This window comes from Macroventuria anomochaeta, assembly GCF_010093625.1.
Source record: "Macroventuria anomochaeta strain CBS 525.71 unplaced genomic scaffold BU25scaffold_28, whole genome shotgun sequence".
NCBI lineage: Eukaryota > Fungi > Ascomycota > Dothideomycetes > Pleosporales > Didymellaceae > Macroventuria > Macroventuria anomochaeta.
Window position 1 is genome coordinate 187392 of NW_022985389.1, and position 18081 is coordinate 205472.

General features: G+C 55.9%; 7 protein-coding genes across 7 annotated transcripts in view; 2 read left to right on the forward strand and 5 right to left on the reverse strand.

The window, feature by feature from the left end:
* BU25DRAFT_128558 (uncharacterized protein) overlaps positions 1-1812 on the reverse strand; it is a 2980-nt gene extending 1168 nt beyond the window's left edge. Inside the window, exons 1-2 of the mRNA XM_033700479.1 lie at positions 1557-1812; positions 33-1494 (exon numbers count right to left, since the gene is read on the reverse strand). Of these exons, the coding sequence (XP_033559103.1) occupies positions 33-1494; positions 1557-1738 (1644 nt within the window). The 5' untranslated portion in view covers positions 1739-1812. The remainder of the gene's footprint in view (positions 1-32; positions 1495-1556) is intronic.
* Positions 1813-1881: 69 nt separating this feature from the next.
* BU25DRAFT_326393 (purine and uridine phosphorylase) lies at positions 1882-2832 on the reverse strand (the record flags this gene model as incomplete). Its single annotated transcript, XM_033702296.1, has 1 exon — positions 1882-2832. A coding segment is annotated over one exon (951 nt), but the record flags the coding sequence as incomplete, so codon positions are not given.
* Positions 2833-3895: 1063 nt separating this feature from the next.
* Positions 3896-4571, reverse strand: BU25DRAFT_460743 (uncharacterized protein; the record flags this gene model as incomplete). Its single annotated transcript, XM_033710384.1, has 4 exons — positions 3896-4003; positions 4060-4253; positions 4310-4444; positions 4499-4571. 4 exons carry the CDS (start codon positions 4569-4571, stop codon positions 3896-3898), a joined length of 510 nt encoding a protein of 169 aa, XP_033559105.1.
* A 1448-nt stretch (positions 4572-6019) lies between these two features.
* Positions 6020-6607, forward strand: BU25DRAFT_423681 (uncharacterized protein; the record flags this gene model as incomplete). The annotated part of the gene is made up of 1 exon (XM_033708230.1): positions 6020-6607. One exon carries the CDS (start codon positions 6020-6022, stop codon positions 6605-6607), a length of 588 nt encoding a protein of 195 aa, XP_033559106.1.
* A 1482-nt stretch (positions 6608-8089) lies between these two features.
* BU25DRAFT_433193 (uncharacterized protein) lies at positions 8090-9940 on the reverse strand (the record flags this gene model as incomplete). Its single annotated transcript, XM_033708759.1, has 1 exon — positions 8090-9940. One exon carries the CDS (start codon positions 9938-9940, stop codon positions 8090-8092), a length of 1851 nt encoding a protein of 616 aa, XP_033559107.1.
* Positions 9941-13049: 3109 nt separating this feature from the next.
* On the reverse strand, positions 13050-14905 carry BU25DRAFT_413090 (phosphatidylserine decarboxylase). The gene is made up of 2 exons (XM_033706948.1): positions 14318-14905; positions 13050-14263 (listed from the first exon to the last, which is right to left on the reverse strand). The coding sequence occupies exons 1-2, from the start codon at positions 14809-14811 to the stop codon at positions 13141-13143; spliced, it is 1617 nt and encodes a 538-aa protein (XP_033559108.1). The 5' UTR covers positions 14812-14905; the 3' UTR covers positions 13050-13140.
* Positions 14906-15040: 135 nt separating this feature from the next.
* BU25DRAFT_413091 (uncharacterized protein) lies at positions 15041-17989 on the forward strand. The gene is made up of 2 exons (XM_033706949.1): positions 15041-15480; positions 15532-17989. Exons 1-2 carry the CDS (start codon positions 15247-15249, stop codon positions 17797-17799), a joined length of 2502 nt encoding a protein of 833 aa, XP_033559109.1. The 5' UTR covers positions 15041-15246; the 3' UTR covers positions 17800-17989.
* Positions 17990-18081: the final 92 nt, after the last annotated feature.

Below are 18081 nucleotides of genomic sequence, written 5' to 3' on the forward strand. Positions count from 1 at the left end.
GGGTGACCCTCGTCCAGCGTAGTCTCTTCGACCTTGACGACGTGCTCCAGCAGCTTCACTGCCTCCTTGATCTGCCCGTTGGCCTGGTATGCACCGGCAAGCTCATGCTGCGATGCCAGCCGATCGGGGTGACCCTCGTTGAGCGTAGTCTCTTGGATCTTGACGACGTGCCCCAGCAGCTTTACTGCCTCCTGCGCGTGGCCCATGTACCCCAGGTTCCTGGCCGCCAGCTCCCATATTGGCACGTGCTCCTTTGACGGATCTGACGGTCTGATGTGCAGTGCCTGGTAGATGCCGCCCAGCAGCTGCTCAAGCCTGGCGTCCTCCCTCATCGTGTTCAGCCCCCAGCCGCACTCCAGCAAGGCGGCTAGCACCGCCTCTTGCGGTCCACACGAGAGCATCATCTGCACGCTGGGCGACAGCAACGACTGCACATGTGGCCGCAGCTCCCTCTCGTGCACCTGCCACAGCTCAGTTTGCCCTCGCGACAAAGCAAGCACACACCCCGCAGTCACCCATGCCTGCCGCTGCCGCTCCTTCTCCAGCCGCTCCTTCGCCCACGCATGCGCCAGCGGATGCGTCGACAGCCCCCCGCCGCCGTCGCCCAGCGCATGCCTCGTCACCAACGACAGTGACACAAGACGGGCGCTGGCTTTCTTGAGGCGGTAGTCGTCCCACTCGTCCGCTGTTGTGTCAACGAACTTGGGCAGCTGCGCCACGTGCCATCGTCCAAGGTCACCTATCTTGTCTGGCTTCTCTGTTCCATCCGACTCATCAGGCACATCTTCGAGCACGCGACGGGCGCCTCGCCATGCATCTTCGCACACCTCAAGCGGAAGCACGCTCGAGTGCAGCATGCACAGCACTGCGAGTAGATCTAATGCATCCTGCCCCTCTTGACTGCCAGAACGCTCGAGAGCATCCGTAGATGCCTCAAACGTAGCGAACACGTCTCGATACCGCGACTGCTCTTGCGTTAGATTGTACTTAAGCAGCCGCTTGCGCTGTTGCTGATACTTCTTGGGATACTCAGCCAGCTGACAGAACCCTTCGGCTACGTACGCGCCAGCCTGGATCAGCGCAAGCGTGTGCGATCCCAGCAGACGCACAACGTTCTGTGCTTGCGCCTGCGTCTCGCACGACCGCCAAGCTTCTTCCGGCACTCGAGCAGCCTTGAGCAGAAGCTGCGTTGAGTGCTCTGCGTCCAGGCCCTCGAGCGCTTCTGCAGGCCCGGTGCTGTACCGGCTGCACTGCGGGTTGCGCGACGTTACAATGACTACGCCCTGCACCCCAGACGGCATGTATCGTGCGTAGTCGACGTCGACCTCGTCGGCGTTGTCCAAGGTTAGCAGCCAGCGCTTCTTGGTGTTGGCGAGCACTCGGAGCGTTTCGTCCACGCTCTCCGCAGCCGATCCGAGCGCCTTCGCGATGGCTAGGAAATCGTTCTTAGCAGTCGACTGGCTGCCGACGTCCACCCAAAACACGCCCCAGAAGCTGTTGCTCGTCAGCCAAACGCTCGTCTCTCTTGACAGCGACAGCATGCAGGGCCCACGCACTCTTCTCGCATCAGATCGGCAACCTTCAGGCACACCTCGCTCTTGCCCATGCCCCCTATGCCAGTGATGACCACTCGCTTCTGTTTGGCCTTACTTGAATCATCGTCACGCAGGGCGCTCTGCATCCGCTCTATGACTTCGCTGCGTCCAGTGAATAGACTGTTGACTGTGCGCGGCACCATCCAGTGCACGTTACCGGCTGGGCTAGCATCTGCGAAGCCAGATTGTCAGTTTGTCGTTGGCGGCAATTAATATAGCACCCGCCCAGCCGCTCACCTTTGCTGCGATCCCGCTCCGCTACCACGGACCCACTGTTCTCGACTGTGGGGATCCTAGACAACAGCCCTTTAGCGTACGCTGCCGCCGTAGCTGCCGCGTAGTTCTGCCAGCCCTTGTTCTTGTGCGAGTCTGCATAGTCGCAGATGCCCCGAACGACTACACAAGGATACTCGTGCATCACCCCTGCTGCTTCCATCTCAAAGCAGATGGCGTCGTGCTCTCGTTGGACTCTGTTTCGTTCGACGGCGGATATCTGCAGCTGATTACTCGATGCAATGTTGCCGAAATGGACGGACGGCTGGTCAACCGACCGGGTAGCCGCATGTCCTCGAGCAGAGCGTGAAACGATGTACTTTGCGTCACAGCATGCTCCGCAGTCGTCCAGCTCCGTATCTTGGTGCTCATAAGTGTCTTTGTAGAGCCGGTCAGAATCAGGGCCCGGGTCGTCGTACTGATGCTGTCGCCTCTCGTCAAGCTTGCGCCGCATCTGCTTCAAGACGTCTGTGATGTTCGTCTTGGACCAGCCTTCCGCGCGGAAGTTGTTGACCGCGGCCAGTAGGTCGCCAGGAACGCCGTTTGTGTGCCCGCGAAAGTTCAGTCGCCCTTGACCCTTCCACGCGCCCTTGTCGTACTGCAACACCCCGCCATGGTTGCCTCGTGGATAGCTGACAACCACGTCCCCAAGCACAATCTCCGAAGCCGCACCAGGTGGTCCGTAGCGAGGCACGCCGCCAGCGATGCCAACCAGGAGAAAGTATCTGATGTTAGGAAATCCAGCGCGCATCTTCTCGGCAAGGGTTGTCGCATGACTAAGTCCTATTCCTCGTTGCACTCCGATGACAACCTTGTGTTTTCCAATCCGACCGCCTAGGTAGAATGCATTCTGGTACTGGACCTCATCTTGCGGGTACTCTTCGTCCAGCACCAGCCTTGCAGCCTCTTTCTCTAGCGGGAGAGGGCAAATCCATCCTATAGTGAACCTATGGTTCCTAGTCATTGTGGTGGACAGGTGCCTCTTGCGACAACACTTAAGATGAAGAGCATGTAGGATGGTGGATAGCAGTGGGCGGACACGAGCAACGGCTGTTGAAAGAGGGTTCAGGCAGCAGCACTCGGCTACGTTTCAGCCTTGTTATAATCGCCAATCGACTTTTCTAAATCAGAACTTCACTTCGTCTCTCAAGCTTTCCTCTATAGAGCCAACTATATCACTTCGTGTATATCTGTTCGCCAGCGGTCCGTTGCAGTATTTGCTAACGGTCCGCTGCACTGATTGTCCAGCTCATTCGGTTAGCTCGGGTTTGCTTCCATACCCGTTCACGGCTATTCCCTTCTACTATATAGTCCCGATGGATCCTCGCCATAGCTCTACGGATCAATCAATCATCTCAATCCTTCCACAATATCCGAACCCTATTCTTATGGCGCAGTGCGTTTAGCGCGAAGGGCACCGAATCTGGACCTTGAGAGCCGTAAGTGCTTAGCCCAGCTGCTCCACCAGAACCACAAGCAAGCGTTACTACAGTCAGCGGAACAGAAAGTGCCCAGTATATCCAGAACTGAGGGGACACAGCAAAGGATGATCGTCCAGCATCTCTGTCAGGCTCAAACGAGAAGAAGTTGGTTCCAAAGATCGTATATTCAATAGGTTGTATCAGCTACACATGAACGTATCAGAAGCAGTGTATAAGGGGCCGGAACACTCACAGAAACAAAGGTAGCTGGCAAGAAAGTCATCGTGACCACAGCGATTGCCTTCATCGCTGACGCTTCTCTCTTAGCTTCCTCTCCTATCTGCAGCTGACCTTGCTATCCCTCTGTGCGGCAGCATTGAAAGCCTGATATCGTAAGCTTGGGAGGCTGCTACATACTGTCCATCGTAGACTGGACTTACAAGAGTGATCTTGTTCTGGATTTGCGTCGTTTTCTTCAGACCGTTCAAGCAAGCCCTGGAGAAAGCCGAGCTGGAACTCAAAGCGACTGCCGATGTTGTCCCAGCGTCTGCGGCCGTTCTTGCTGCGGGCGAGGTCGCTGTTTGTACGGAACGTCTCGTGATGATGCTACATGGCGTCGAGGGACTGTGTGACCACGCTGAGGGTCTCGCTGACATCCACCCCGTGTCTCGCAATCTCGTGCAGAAGGAAGTAGTCGGTCTCTTGTGACCTCCTCTGTCGCTGATAGGCCTCACTACCGCTAACCAACAAGCATGGGAAACAAGACTTACGGCTTCATACTGACTGATGTGGTTCCTGACTGCCCAGACCGAGTCATAATACAGTCGAAGCAGCGCATCCAAGACCTGCGGAAACACGGCGTAAGGACAGGAACGAGAGACGTCCTGCGGCCGGAACACATTGACTGGATATCCGATTGCGACTTCGCAGGCAGATCGAAGCATATCAGCGTGACCGGCTCCGACTGCGTCCAGTAAGCGAAGAACTCCATCTCGTACCATTCCCATCTGTGCCGCGCACTCTGCAACCCATGTATTGCGATGTCCGCGTTCCACTCGCCGAGGCTGGAATGGTGGTCGGAGATGTGCAGTGTGAACATCCTCTTTGGCTGTAGCTTGTCGTACGTCTGCTTGACGGTGAAGCGACACCAGTACGCTGGAGCCTGATGAGTAACTTCCGACGGTGTTCTACCAGCGCTACTGTACATACTGTAGAACTCCACCTCTTCGTCCTTGTCTAGCCAGACGTCGTGTCCGCAAAATCTGCTTGACTGAAGATGCATCCTGTCAAAGAAGAACGAAGGGATCTTGAGCTTGCCTCTAAGCTTTTTCTGAAGTTCTGACGCAGTGCTCAAGAACGATCTGACAGACGCGAATCTTCTGCGTGTTAGGTCACGAACAAAGCTGCTGTCTGCGACTTACACAACTTAGACGCGTGCAGCGTGGGCGTCCTATAACGAAGTCAGTCCCTTACTTGCAGATTGTCAGCCAGGCACCTTCACTGCCTCCCACCTTTCATACGCTCCGCGCCTTCCTCTTTCCAGCTAGCGCCGACAGCTCATCTCGAGGTAGATAAACCCATGTAGATAGCTGTAAATACATCACAATTCTGCTCACTTTCCACCCATTGACACAGATCCTTTGCTTCACTTGCCTGTAGTTGTTCGTCCCATGTTATTTCTCGAGACTGGCATGAATGGGGTGCAGTGAGGTCTGATCGTTCAAGTTAATACTTTGTCCTGCGCGTAACGTAGGATACAGGCCTAGCCGGATGACTTTGTCCGTGTCCATCGTGATGCACAGACTTCCTTGGTGGAGCTATGTGATCACAGTCTATCGGGTACGCTGCGAATCCACGTAGGCACGGAACATGGGCGAGTTTGGCGGAGCGAGCAGGCTGACGATCAGGCGCATGCATGCATGCTTGGCCCCAACTGTAGATCTGGCTGCCAGGCTGAAGCCTAGGAGGCGCTGCGCGGCAGACTGCATCACCACAGACTCATCGCCACAGACACCCCGCCGCTGATGCATGCTCTGCTGCAGCGATACCATGGCTCCTACGACATCGACGGCAACCTTTGGCGACGTCGACCATAGCCTTCAAGTTCAGACCATCAACGGCTCTGTCAAGTTCCATCTCCAGCCTGGTAGATTGCACGTGGAGCTTGGCCGCAGGGATAGACTTTAGGTATAGCGTCGGAAACAGGATTCATAGCATCTTGCGGGCATATCCTAGCACGCTACAGCATGCTGCCGCAAGCGAAGTGACGCTAGCGCATCCCGACCTGGTGGGCCGTCTCTTGCGATCTTCACTCCTGACTGGCGAAACTGCCGGACTGCACACTTCCTTAGTCAAAAGAGCTTCTGATGCCTAGGGACACAATCTTCCTCAACTTCGCTTTCTATTAGACCCTCCGATCTTCATGGAGATCGCTCAGGTTGCGAATGGACAGGGGTATTGACGAAGGGTCAATTGACGGCATTGACGAAATGATCAATGGCAGGGCCAACGTGGCAGCAATCGTCGCCAGAGACTGGTAACCTGGGGAGGGATGCTGAAAAACATCACATGTCATAACAGGTCTGTAAATGTGCAAAGAAGAGATGGCGAAGGTCCAAAGTACGAACCTGTCCTGTTACACCGTGCGTCCCGGCACGTAGGGACGGACAATAGCACCTGCATCGCAACCCATCGATACCTCATGCGCCCCCGCGGGCCAACCCTGCCATCATGTATAGCGGTTACTGGGCGAACCTCCCTGCGGCTAACACGCCTGTTGATCCGCTCCACGTTGACCCCGACTTCCACGAAAACCTTTGCTACCGCCTCCGCCAGCTCCGCGAGCAGAACCTCACACGCCGCGAGCTTTTCGGCGAAGAGGCGCTCGAGTATCGCACCGGACATACGCCGCAAACCATTCGTGAACAGGAACAGGTGCACACCGAGAAGATGGAGTACATAAAATGGCTGGAACCTGAGACGCACCCAACACCTTTGACGCCCGTAAGCTTCGTTGACAGCAAAGACTACGGCTCTCCAGTTTGGATACGAAACCTTGGATCATCACCTAATAGTACGCAATCGACTGTTTCCCCGTCTACTGCGCCGTTGAAACTGTCACCAGCACTTTCTGGCAAGTACAGGATTGAGCCGCCTCCAAGCACGGACTCGAAGAAGCGCAAGCGCATTAGCAAAGAGGATGACGGACCATACAATGAAGCTGGGAGACAGCATGCATTTTGCACCGCGTCTCCTCATCGCCAATCGAAAGGCCTACGTAGCCGCGCAAGCGCTTGTCACACATCTGGGCATCAATGAGCCTGGCTTGAGTCTTGTTCTACGATCGTACGTTGGTCGCGTACAAAGTATACAAGCATCGTTCTTCGGCCAGCGCCGGATAGCCAAAAGGCTTGCACCCACCTAGGTCCTACATGAAGCGCTTGCCATACATAGCGATCCAGACGTTTTGATAAATTCTTTCGCTATCAGCAACCCCGGAAGTCGCCCGGCATGCACTTCGCCACCAAGTCTCGATACCAAGCTCTTCATGCATGAAAGGAACACGATTTACGGGTCGCTAGGGTCTGCGATCGATAAGCGTCTAATTCTCGGTGTCGTCAAGCGCAACCTGTTCACAATCACCACCCAGAAGCACGCATAGGTAAGATCACAAGACTCGCATCAGCGCTGGTTCCAACTTAGGCTAAGTATGTAGCAGACACTGGCTTGCGCATGAGAGAGCGTCGATCTGTCGCACGTTTGTTGTGGTTATCAAAACAAGTGGTCTTCTGCAGTCTCACCGAGTTTCCTAAGCCGAAGTTCAAGACCAACAAGACCGCCGGCTCCTCCAGAGGCTCCGTTTGATCCGAATCTAGGTGGTGGTATAGCAGTGGTACACAGTTGTTGCAACTTCTGATGCTGTCAACAGGATGGTCTACAGCACCCCCGAAAACGTCGTAGTTTTCTTGCTGCGTACTGACTCTAGAGGAGGAAACATCTCAAGAACAATACTAGATTGACTGCAGCTTTAGAAACTAGTGGTGCTGAGGTGCAAAGTGTTTGAAAGGTGTTTTTGGTTCGGAGTGGGGGGTTGTTCGACCCACAGGTTTGGACTTTACTGTCAACTCCTTTCATTTGGCAGGTGCGAACGTAAGGAGTACAGGATCTCAGCCCGTGCACTTATGTGGCTTGCTGCACGGCTATTCTAGGCCAGGGCTCTTTGTTTTGCGGCTCTTTGTCTAAGTCGTGGCTTCGAGGACCAAGCGCATGCCATCAAGTACATCATAGCCCCCCAAGATTCTCCTCGGACTCTCACCTCTTTGCTTCACGTATGACTTGCTTGGAACGTGTTTGGTGTTTGTTTAACTGAGCTTTTCGACGGTTCGAGCTATTACGACTCTACTATGCTGCTATGCTTCGACTAGTACGATCTCGACTCTAGATCTGGTATCTACGCTCCATCTACCACCGATGCTAAGACTATGAAAGAGAGAGAGGACAAGAAAACAAAAGCAACGCCATGGCTTCATGTAATGCCTCTAAGCAACGCTATGCTTCAGTTCGCACGTCAGCGCTTCGCTCATGCAAGATTCAAGGAGAGACATGATGGGTACAACAAGTAAATGATTAGAAAGAAGAATATACAAGAAGTGAAGAAGATGGAAGGCCCTTAGCACGAAGCCTCTAGGTGACGAAGAGTAAGGATGAGGTGTTGATAGGTGGAGCGATGCGGTGTGATGCGAAAGTACTGTGCAGACGGAGTGGTAAAGATGAAGGTGAGAGGTGTGGATTGAGAAGCCACTAATAGGTGAAGGCCTCCTCAATAAAGTCCACACACCCCTCCGTCATCCACGGACGAACAGCGGCACGTACACCATCCGCCATACCACCAGACGCGCACACCGTAACCGCCAGCGCACCCACGCGTCCCCTCACCTCCTCTTCGATCAGGGTATCCATCTTCGGACGACCTGCAAACATCTTCACCGTGTCGCTGCTACTCTCCACGCGCCCCTTCGGCCTCGAGATAAACAGCTTGATGCGCAGACACTGCTTGCGCCCAGGCATGCGCAGAATCTCGTCCATCCACGGCCGCACCCACTCCAGGCAATCGCTGTCAGGCACCGTCCAGATTAGCACGATTTTCTGTGTGGCGGTGGTGCCCCGGTGGAAGCCGTTGATCAGGTGCTTGAGGTACATGACCTGGTGCGTGATCCCTACACCACCCGCGAACAGGACAAGAGTGCCGTAGGAGTCGAGGCTGTGGTGGCCGCCGTAGGGGCCCTCGATGAAGCCCCATGTCGAGAAAGTCTCGTTGGGGGCTTTGCATGCGCGCTCGTACATTTTTCGTGTCAGGCCCGTTCGCGCACGGCAGATAAGAGAGATTTGTTTGGATTTTTGGGGAGCGCCGGGGGCCATGAGCGCATTGCCTTCGAGGATGGGGAGCGTCATTTCCTTGGACTCTTGGGTAAGAGTTGGCGCCCAGGCGACGGAGAAAGGGTGGCTGTGAAGTCCGGCCATGGCGGGCATCCACATGTGCACGTGGCAGCCGGGGCGTGGTGTCCACTCGCGGACCATGTCGATGGTGACACGGACTGCCTCGCCGGGCATGGCTTCGACGCGGATGCGGGACTTTTGCTTGAGGGAGAGGCCGTAGTAGGTGATTGAGGCGAGGCGGCAAAACCACTCGCCGGCCCAGAAGAAGAAGACGAGGTGCATCCAGGGGACTTGAGGCAGGGCGTGGAGCTCGAGGTGCTTGTAGAGACCGACGAGGGCGGCGATGACCATGAGGCGGTGGATGGAGAGGAAGGTCTCGTAGAAGGCGTGGCGGAAAGGCGACCAGGCTTGGATACCGAGGAAGGTGAATGCGACGGTGCCGACCATACCCCAGCCGTAGGAACCTTCGTGAGCGAGACCGTTGGAGACTGCTTGCCAACCTGCACCTTCGGCAGTGTTGTACATCCAGGCGATGGTGTGGACGATGGCCTCCAGGATAGTGATACGAGCGGCCCAGCGGTGGAAGAGGTTGAAGTCATCGTACGAGACCTGGAGGAGTGTGATGAGAGGGTTGTTGCGGAGAGCGAAGAGGATCGTGGGGATCAAATTCAACGCGGCCAATGTTCCACTGCGCCCACGCAGCGCAGCAACGGTCTCCTTGTGGTCCAAAACGCTGTACGGAAGCGCAACACACCACGCCGTGTTCAACCCAACATAAACAACGAGCATAACCGTGTGCCATCGCCCAGGAAGTGTTCCGTTGTCGATTGCGCTGCTGATCTGGAACTGGGCGTTGTGCTTCTTCTTCCAGAGCGGTGCCTGCAAGAGGTGGCGGTTGAGCCAGGGCCACCAGGATGTCTGGTTTGTAGCCCAGTACGCCTGGCGCGAAGGGTTGCCCATAACTGTCAAGTGACGATTGTGGCGCCACCACATGTTAGCCACGCGCAGGCCCAGCAGCATGATGGCCATGCCGACCAGCATGTACAGGAAGGTGTCGACCCAGAGGTAGTTTCCTATTTGGTCGACACCAGTCAGGCCGTACGAGTACTTGAGACCATCGAAGTCGGCGGCGTCCCAGCCATCGAGGAAGTGACGCCGTGTGAGGGAGGTGTTGAGAGCGGAAGTCTCCACCGGGGAGACGGCGAGGTCAGACATGTGTGCGATGTCTCGGATGGTTTGTTTGTTGTTGTACAGGGTCGCAAGAGCCTTGCTCGCGGAGGAATGCGAATGCGGAGAGCGAAGGTGGCTGTTGAAGTGGGCGAAATGTGACATAAAGAGTCGGTGAATGATATCGCACAACCGGGTGCGAGAGTGGAAAGGTGCTAAAAGGGAGAATTGCGCGAAGATTGTTGAAGCTCTATCCCAGGTGACGATGTGCGTGGTCGAAAAGGTCGAAAAGCAATCGATCTTGACAATGTGGGATAAAATAGAGCGGTGGTCACCGTGAATGCATCACAGTGTCCTGTACAGTGTTACTGCGAGATCCAAAGTGAGCACACAGTGACGAAGAAGAGGAACCGTCGACAATGCGCAGCACGGTCGAGTTTGTCGAAGCAAATGACGTCTTCCGGTCGAGGGAGGCAGTGACCAGGAATAGGAGGCTGGGCACAACAGTGAACGTGAACGTGAAGAGCAGCGTAGTCTCGAGCGGGACCTTGCAGTCAATAAGCCTCAGTGAATGTCCAGGGGTGGTGAGAGTGAGTGACGTGTGGCGTAGAATGGGTTGTGGATCAGGCGAGAGAAAAACGATTGTATGTACACTGCTGCCGTAACGAAGGAGCAAACAGGACCGTCCAGAAGCGAATGAAATCTAGGACAACAGGGAAAAGATCCGCGGCGTGAAGAGCTGGTCGAGGGGACAGCACGAACTTGTGGGCGGAGAGGGCATGTCTTGACTCTATGAGCGCGGGTCAGCCAATGGAGCGCTGGCCCCACCAGAATCATCGCGCGGCGTGAAACAGCCAGCCGGAAGCCAGGGGCTGCGGCCAACCAGTCGACAGGCGTGCCTGGCAGGAACGTCGAAACGACCAGGATGAGAACCCTGCAGAGGCTCAGCTCACCGTCTTTCGAGTGGCCAACGAGGCCGGCGAGCGGACCAGGCCGCCAATGTGCTTGACATTGGCGGTGCTGCCGAGCTCCGTCTTGCGCTTGAGCAGCTGTCCACTCTGGCGCTTGTCCTACGCTGCCAACAAGAATCGAATACGATCGGGTGCTCGTACACGGCAGCCAAGGATATTCTCAATATTCCCTTCAGCTTATCACACAACCTCCCAGGCTGTCCGGCTGCTTAGTCTCTCATGCATAGTCCTTACAAGATCTAACAGACAGCCCACCACAGCGCCCTATTCCCTGAAATTGCGTCAGCAGAATCAACAGATGAACACGAGGGACCCAAGAATCCCACACGGAAAAACCCAGCTGCTCATCCATTTCTGTCCGCAGGCTCCGGGTGTCTGGAACAACAGCTCTTCATGATGCCGGCGCCGATCTGCCCAATCCGTGATCTATCGTAACGGCCCTCCGATGCGCCGCTTCTATCTCATCTTGCAATCTCCTCTGCCCTCCGTTCAAAAATCCGCAGAGCCCTGCCAATCTCCACTATCAGCGCCTAAGACATTTTCTTCCGCTGCTGTTTGATTTGGGCGGGCTTGCGATTCGACTCGGACGCTTGAGTCCGCTGCCGGGCGGGTGACGGGGGCTGCCTTGACGTGCTTTGACCGCCTCTGACTGGTCGCGACATTGGATGTCGTTGCGAGAAACGAGAGACATGTGCCATCCACGCTGAGAGGTCATGCACTGATCACGCCTGCGCCACGCGACGCCAGCCCTTGAAAACCGAAGGAAGCCCCCAATGCCCATCCTAAGACCCCTGACGAGGTCTTTCAGGCAAATCCCAAGATGGCCCTCAAACACCCAATAGTAGCAGGAATATTGAAGCTTAGCACACGACAGCTATTTATCCGGCATGCATGAACATTTTTTGTTTCGCGTTTCGTAGTCGATGACGAGATTGGTTGGTACCTCGCTACCGCTGTCAGAACACCTATCCACCCAGAGTCTGCGTTGTTTATATCATGCTATCATGCTCGTCTATCGTGACAGCCGGAGCGAGAATGTTTTGAGAGCGCCGAAACAGCCACGTCCTGATTTGGACGCGTGCATAAACTCACTCGACCTGCGCAGCGAATTTACATGTCTATTGTTTGGAAACACCACGACTCACGTACATTTACCCACCAGATCCTTCGTGGATGTTCCTGCATGTCGAGCACACGATGGAGTGCGATAGGGTAATAGAAGCAAATTCCTCTCGGTGCCGAGGTGCTGCACATGCTCGATCGGTTCACTACGCCGCTGCCATCGAGAGCGAGCAGCAGTGGGCTCGATAATGCTGAAGCCATCGCAAATCTCGGTGTCCTGGCTTCCAGCCACCTTTGCCGCCAACAGCCATCGCAATTACACGATGAGCCAGTAAGGCTGGTCATACAGGCGGCTACATGCGTAGCAACTACACCAGCCAGCACAGCGTCGCGCTGGCTCACTCCCAGCGAATCGCCCACCCCACTCCACCATTTCCCACAACTTCCGCAGCGGCATCAAAGTTTCAACATTCTCGAAGCCTCTCCCGTCCGTACGAGAACCTTTCTGCTCAGGCCATCGCCACATCGCAAGGTCCAGCGTCCCTACACCCGTCAAAAAAGCTTAATGAAACGCTTCATCCGCCCACTACACTGCATCTCGTTAGCGCACTGCTAAACACAGCACTCGTATCCAATGCCCAGCAACAACTCCATAAACATGAAACGTTTCGATATCTTAGCATTTCTACAGAATGCTTGGTGCTCTACAACCAGACTGTGGTCATCTTGTGATGCTTGTTGTAGATCATACACTCAATAAGAGAAGCTTGCCGACTTCATCCTGTCTCGGTCCTTTTGAGGGGCCCTCCATACATCGAATACACCAGATGTCTGGGTCAACGGCATACTGACCTGGAAGGGAAAGGTACACTCACTTTTATCCGTACTGAAACGAGATTGTGAGAAATTCGCAATTGCCGTCTTCTCATGATCGCCTGCTCCTTGGGCCACCCATATTGATAGCGAGCCAGATTACCTAGGTGGCATAGAAAGGAGCTGCCAGACTGTATGTGAATCATCCTCTTGTTCGACGGCATGACATGCGCTTGCAAGATATTGATGGCCGAATGACAGATATGGGAACGCCGTGGCTTTGCATTGGAAGAATGCTCAACAGCTCATGACTATATTATCGACAATCGCTGCGTATCTTACAATATACAACAAATATACTCAGGTGGTATCTATCCCAGAACAGTAACGTCAAAACACTTCTCAGTGCTTGACTTCTTGCACAACACCCAGCGCCTCACCAACCTTGACCTTCTTGCCCTGCTCAATGTTCCACACGAATCCACCGTTCCTCTCGCCCTTGTACCCTTCGTCAAGACTGGGTCGCACGCCCTTGGGCGCCTCGAAGACAAGCACGATGGTAGAACCGAGTTGGAAACCGCCCATCTCCTCACCCCTCTTCAGCGAATGCCCACCCAGAACCTGACTAGCACCACCGTACGAGGCTTCAGCAAAACCAGAGTACGGCTCGCCACGTGCAGCAGCCTGTTCTGCCGCACGATCGGCCGCTGTATCTGTCGTCAGAGAGTTGGTGCGCAGTTCGCGGTCGAAGTTGATCTTGATGGAACCGACGTTCGTCGCGCCGACGGGTGTGTAGGAGAAGAAACCCCAGCGCCACTTCCCAAGCAGAACGACGCGCTCATTCAGTGTGAAGAGGCCGGGCATGGTGCGCTGCAGGTAGGGCGACACCGAGTACAGCTCGCCCGCGAAGTGGCGGCGGGATTCTACGACCCATGACACGGGCGAGTGGAAGCGGTGGTAGTCGCCGGGCGCGAGGTAGATGACGCAGTAGTACAGAGCGGTGGGTGTCTTCTGGGATGCTGGCGCCCACCAGGGGCGAGCGGATTCAGAGAGGGCGAGGTCGGCGCGGACTTCTGCCTCAGAAGATGGAGTTGAGTGTGTGGACTGGTCTGTGGGCATTTCTGCTGGCTTGCCGTCCTTGGGCCATGGGCCGGAGAAGAGGTTGGGGAGGGTGTAGGAGATGCCATTTACGTTTGCGAATTCTTCGTCGGCGCGAACGGTGTCTTCTTGGTCTTTGGGGGTCTTGATGTGTTGGGCGGAGCGGACCTGCGAGTTGGCGACGTTGTCTTCAGCTTTCGAGGGACGGTTCGAGCCGAGGAGAGCGTCGAGACTGTATGTGACTCCCTTCACCTGCTCGACTTCGCCGTGCTCGATGGTGCCAAATTGAATGACTTTGCCGTCTGCGGGAGAGAGCACGGCGTTCGGGTTGGGATCAAGTGGGCGGGCGCCGGGCTTGAGCGTGCGGTAGAAGAAGGCGGCTAGGTTGGGGTAGACGTGGAGGTCAGGTTCTGAGACTTCGTGGAGGCTGTATAGCAATTAGTCTTGCCAACGTAAGCATTAGGAATGGAGCAGTGCTGACTTGACACCAAAGATAAAAGAGTAGAGCTTAAAACCGGGGACACGGAAGTAGTATGGGATGTCGATCTCGTTGAATCTGCCCCAGAGGCGGGAGAGGGCCTTCAGCGGCAGTGTCGACATGACCTGGACAGTCCACGGCCCACTAGGCCGTATCCTCTCGCGCGGCTTGGGACGACCGTGCTGATCCACATCCTCGCCCCTGTCCTGCTCTGTCTGTGTGTGCTTCTCTCTTCTCTGAATGCGATACAACTGGAATGCGCCCAAGAAGCCAACTCCTAGGGCGATTGGTATCGGCTCCCACTTGATTCTTGTCTTCCCCAGGGCTGCTCCCAGCCGCGACCGGAAAGACTCTTTGCGGTGCTGTTGTTCATGGAGCGGGCGTGAGGAGGAGAAGTTGCGCGAGGGGACGGGTGCGCGTGCGGAGGCAGGTTGGAAGCATGCATGTCGCCGTCGGGTAGAGGCTCGGATGAGCTGTCGGGAGCAAGTCGACGCCATGTCTACTTCACCTGCTACAAAGCTTCACTGTTGCACCCCTTGGCTGTCGTGGAAGAGCCTCTCTGGCGGAGGGCGGGCAGGAGGATGACGAGCGGGCGTCGTGGAGAAGCAAGACATCTTTTCGTTTCGGCCAATGACGTCGGGCGGCGGCGGCGATCGCCTCGGCGGAGCCGTCGAACCATGGAACCTCTATCGCGTCGCGTACAAGCTGGCTTGGAGTACAGTCACCGTGGGCTAAAGACAGTTTGCGGTTTCGCTGCAGCAAGACGGGTCTTGCTGCACTCCGAGTGTTTGACTTTCACTGCGATTGCACTCTTGTCACAAATGGCAAGACCGCGCTGACCATACCGGGCCATTAACGCAACGTATGCAAACACGCAGTAGCACGCCGACTCCGACCACCTCACTCTCCACCTGCCCATCCAGTGATACAATATGGCGGAAGACACGTTGACCATCAATCTGAAGGTCTTGTCGCCGTCCAGCGAAATCGAGGGCGGCATCCACCTGCAAGACCTCCCCGCATCGACTACCGTGAGAGAACTCCGGCTCAAGATCCAAGAGGCGGTGGCCTCCAAGCCGGGACCTGAGCGCATGCGCCTGATCTACAGGGGAAAGGTTGTAGCGAATGACGCTGACACGCTGGAGACGGTGTTCGGCGCAGAGAACGTGAGCCATGAAGCTCTCATCCTCACACGTGGAAGCTAATGGAAGCTCCAGATCCGTGAATCCAAAAGCCAAAGCCTGCATCTCGTCCTCCGGGAACTGCCGCATGCCTCTTCGACCTTGTCTACACCAGCTCCACGCACAGCGACTGCCCCGCCGAGTCCCTTCCGCCCAGCGCAAGCACCACCACCAGCGAGTCCTGCACTCCAGACCAACCCGTTTCGAGCAATACCACAGCCTCGACCAAACTCGCAGCCACAGGCTGGCCTGCAGTCGCACCACCACCACCATCATGCACACCACCCGCATGTCCACCATCACCACCATGTACAGCAGCCCCTCAACCCTCTGGGTCCCATGGGTGCCGTGCCGCTTCCACCGCAGATGCAGCAGCAGATCGCCCAAGCATTAGGGCAGCGCGGCACTCCAACCCCTACGCCAGCTCCAGCTCCGCCAACACAGCAAACAGATGGTGCTGCACCTGCGCCTGCGCCGGCAGATGGAGCTGGAGCGCCTCCTGCGGGTATCCTTCCACCAGGGTTCGGCGGCATACCAGCACCAAATGGCAGGACGGTACGGCAGGAGGGAATCGGGCCAAATGGCGCGCGCTGGTCTGTCACATACAACGACTTCACAGCAAACATACCACTGCGACCTGGACAGCCAACCATGCCACGACCTGTACCCCATCCAGCAGCCTTCGCCGTCCCACCCCGTCCATTTGGCTCACCTGCACCAGGCGGAGTACATGTACCTCTAAGCTGGCTTCTACCGAGGCTTCGAGGAACCCTGCAGGAGGCGGCTCGCGAAGTGGACAACGTGCGAACTCTGCTCGCTCCTTCTGCTGTAGAAGACGCTTTGTCGAGTGCGCAATCTACATCTAGTTCTGCAACATTCCCCAGTTGGCGCGCTGAGCGTATTCGCGAACACTTGCGAACCATCACGCACAACCTGAACATGGTCGAAAGTGGCCTCTCTGATCCAGCCATGCAACTCAACATGGACGTGATTGCATTGCGACAGGCGGCCGGCGAAGTCAGGAGGCAGGCGAACGAGTTCAGCAGCGCCTTGGACGCACACGAGGCTGGAATGAGGTCTGAGTTGGCCCACTCGACGTCACCGGGCACCTCAGCTGCAGCTGCATCCGATCCCTTGATTGCAACAGCATCAGCTGCAACACGGGCTCTACCGTCCGATGCACCCCAGGAACTATTTCTCCTTTCTAGTCCCCATGGACCGGTCGGCGTTCTATTTGATCAGCGAGGAACTTACACAACCGCGCCGTTCACCTCGAACCTGTCTTCCCAAACCTTCATCGACCAATTCAACCAGAACCGCCAACTCATTGCCGGCCTTGGCCAACAAATCGCCCAAAGCTCTCAAAACTTGCATAACCAGATGGGCAGCATCCAGCCAACACCAACACAACCGCCTGCCCAAGCACAGCCCGCACAGCCGCCCTACGCCCTCGACGAAGCCGCAGCCCAACGCGTGATCCAAAACATTCAAAACCGCAACGAGCGCCAGGCTGAAAACGCACCTCCCGTTGATCCCGATGCACCGGCCGAAAACGACCGTGTGGGCAACGTAGCAGGGCACCTCTGGCTCATCTTCAAGCTCGCATGCTTCGTGTACATTTTCGCTGGCGGTGGTGGATGGTATCGCCCGCTTATGCTGGGTAGCATCGCCGTGATTGTGTATGTTTTTCAGCTGGGTGTTTTCGAAGCACAGTTCAATGTCGTCAGACAGCATTTCGAAGCCCTGCTTCCGAATGCGGAGCACATCGCTCAGGGCCGTGGCACGGACCAGAATCGAAATCAGAATCAAGCGAACGGTGCAGGCGAGGCAAGACGCAATCTAACGCCTGAAGAGGCAGCTCGTCGCCTTCTCCTACAACAGCGGAACAATCAGTTCGGCTGGGCGAGGGAAAGCATGAGGACGCTTGAGCGAGGCGTTGCGATTTTCGTCGCGAGTCTGTGGCCGGGGATTGGCGAGAGGATGGTGCATGCGCAGGAGGAGAGGGAGAGGTTGGAGCGCGTTGCTGCGTCTGAAGAGCGCGAACGCCAAGAGGAAGAGAGGAGGAGGGCGGAGGAAGAGGCGACCAAGCAGAGCGAGGAAATGGAAAGCAGTGCCAGTGAGAAGCCGGTGCTGGAGAGAAACGCTACGCAGACTCTGGGCGAGAACTTCATGGACGCCGGACCGAGTAAAAAGGGCAAAGAGAGGGCTCAACAGCCTACGACTGCACAGGCTGATGAGAGCGGCAAGGGGAAGGAGAAGGCCGAGTACCCCGATGGCGGCTCAGTATCTGCTTCGACATCTTGAGTCTACGGACATGGCTTGACTTGAGTGCAATAGCCTACACAGCATCACGTTGGATAGCGAATAGCGAATACCCAATGTGAAACTTGCGAGCACAACGATTCGTGTCAGGGAATCCGTCAGATTTCAATGTGCCCGAATTTAGTCAATAGTCAATAGTCAAGGCTACGAAATACAGCTTGGGATGAACGAACGCTTCAAACCGGTAACAGTGGATTCTGTCGCTTCTAGCGGCTAGGACAACATACGCATTACGGGCTAAATCCAGAAGACAACCATGCTACA

Excerpts from the sequence above, each read along its gene's own strand:
- BU25DRAFT_413090 (XM_033706948.1), bottom strand. The coding sequence starts at position 14,811 with ATGGCGTCGACTTGCTCCCGACAGCTCATCCGAGCCTCTACCCGACGG. Across the intron at positions 14,264-14,317 it reads TCTTTTATCTTTGGTGTCAA|CCTCCACGAAGTCTCAGAAC; the intron begins GTCAGCACTGCT and ends ATTGCTATACAG.
- BU25DRAFT_413091 (XM_033706949.1), top strand. The coding sequence starts at position 15,247 with ATGGCGGAAGACACGTTGACCATCAATCTGAAGGTCTTGTCGCCGTCC. Across the intron at positions 15,481-15,531 it reads CGGTGTTCGGCGCAGAGAAC|ATCCGTGAATCCAAAAGCCA; the intron begins GTGAGCCATGAA and ends TGGAAGCTCCAG.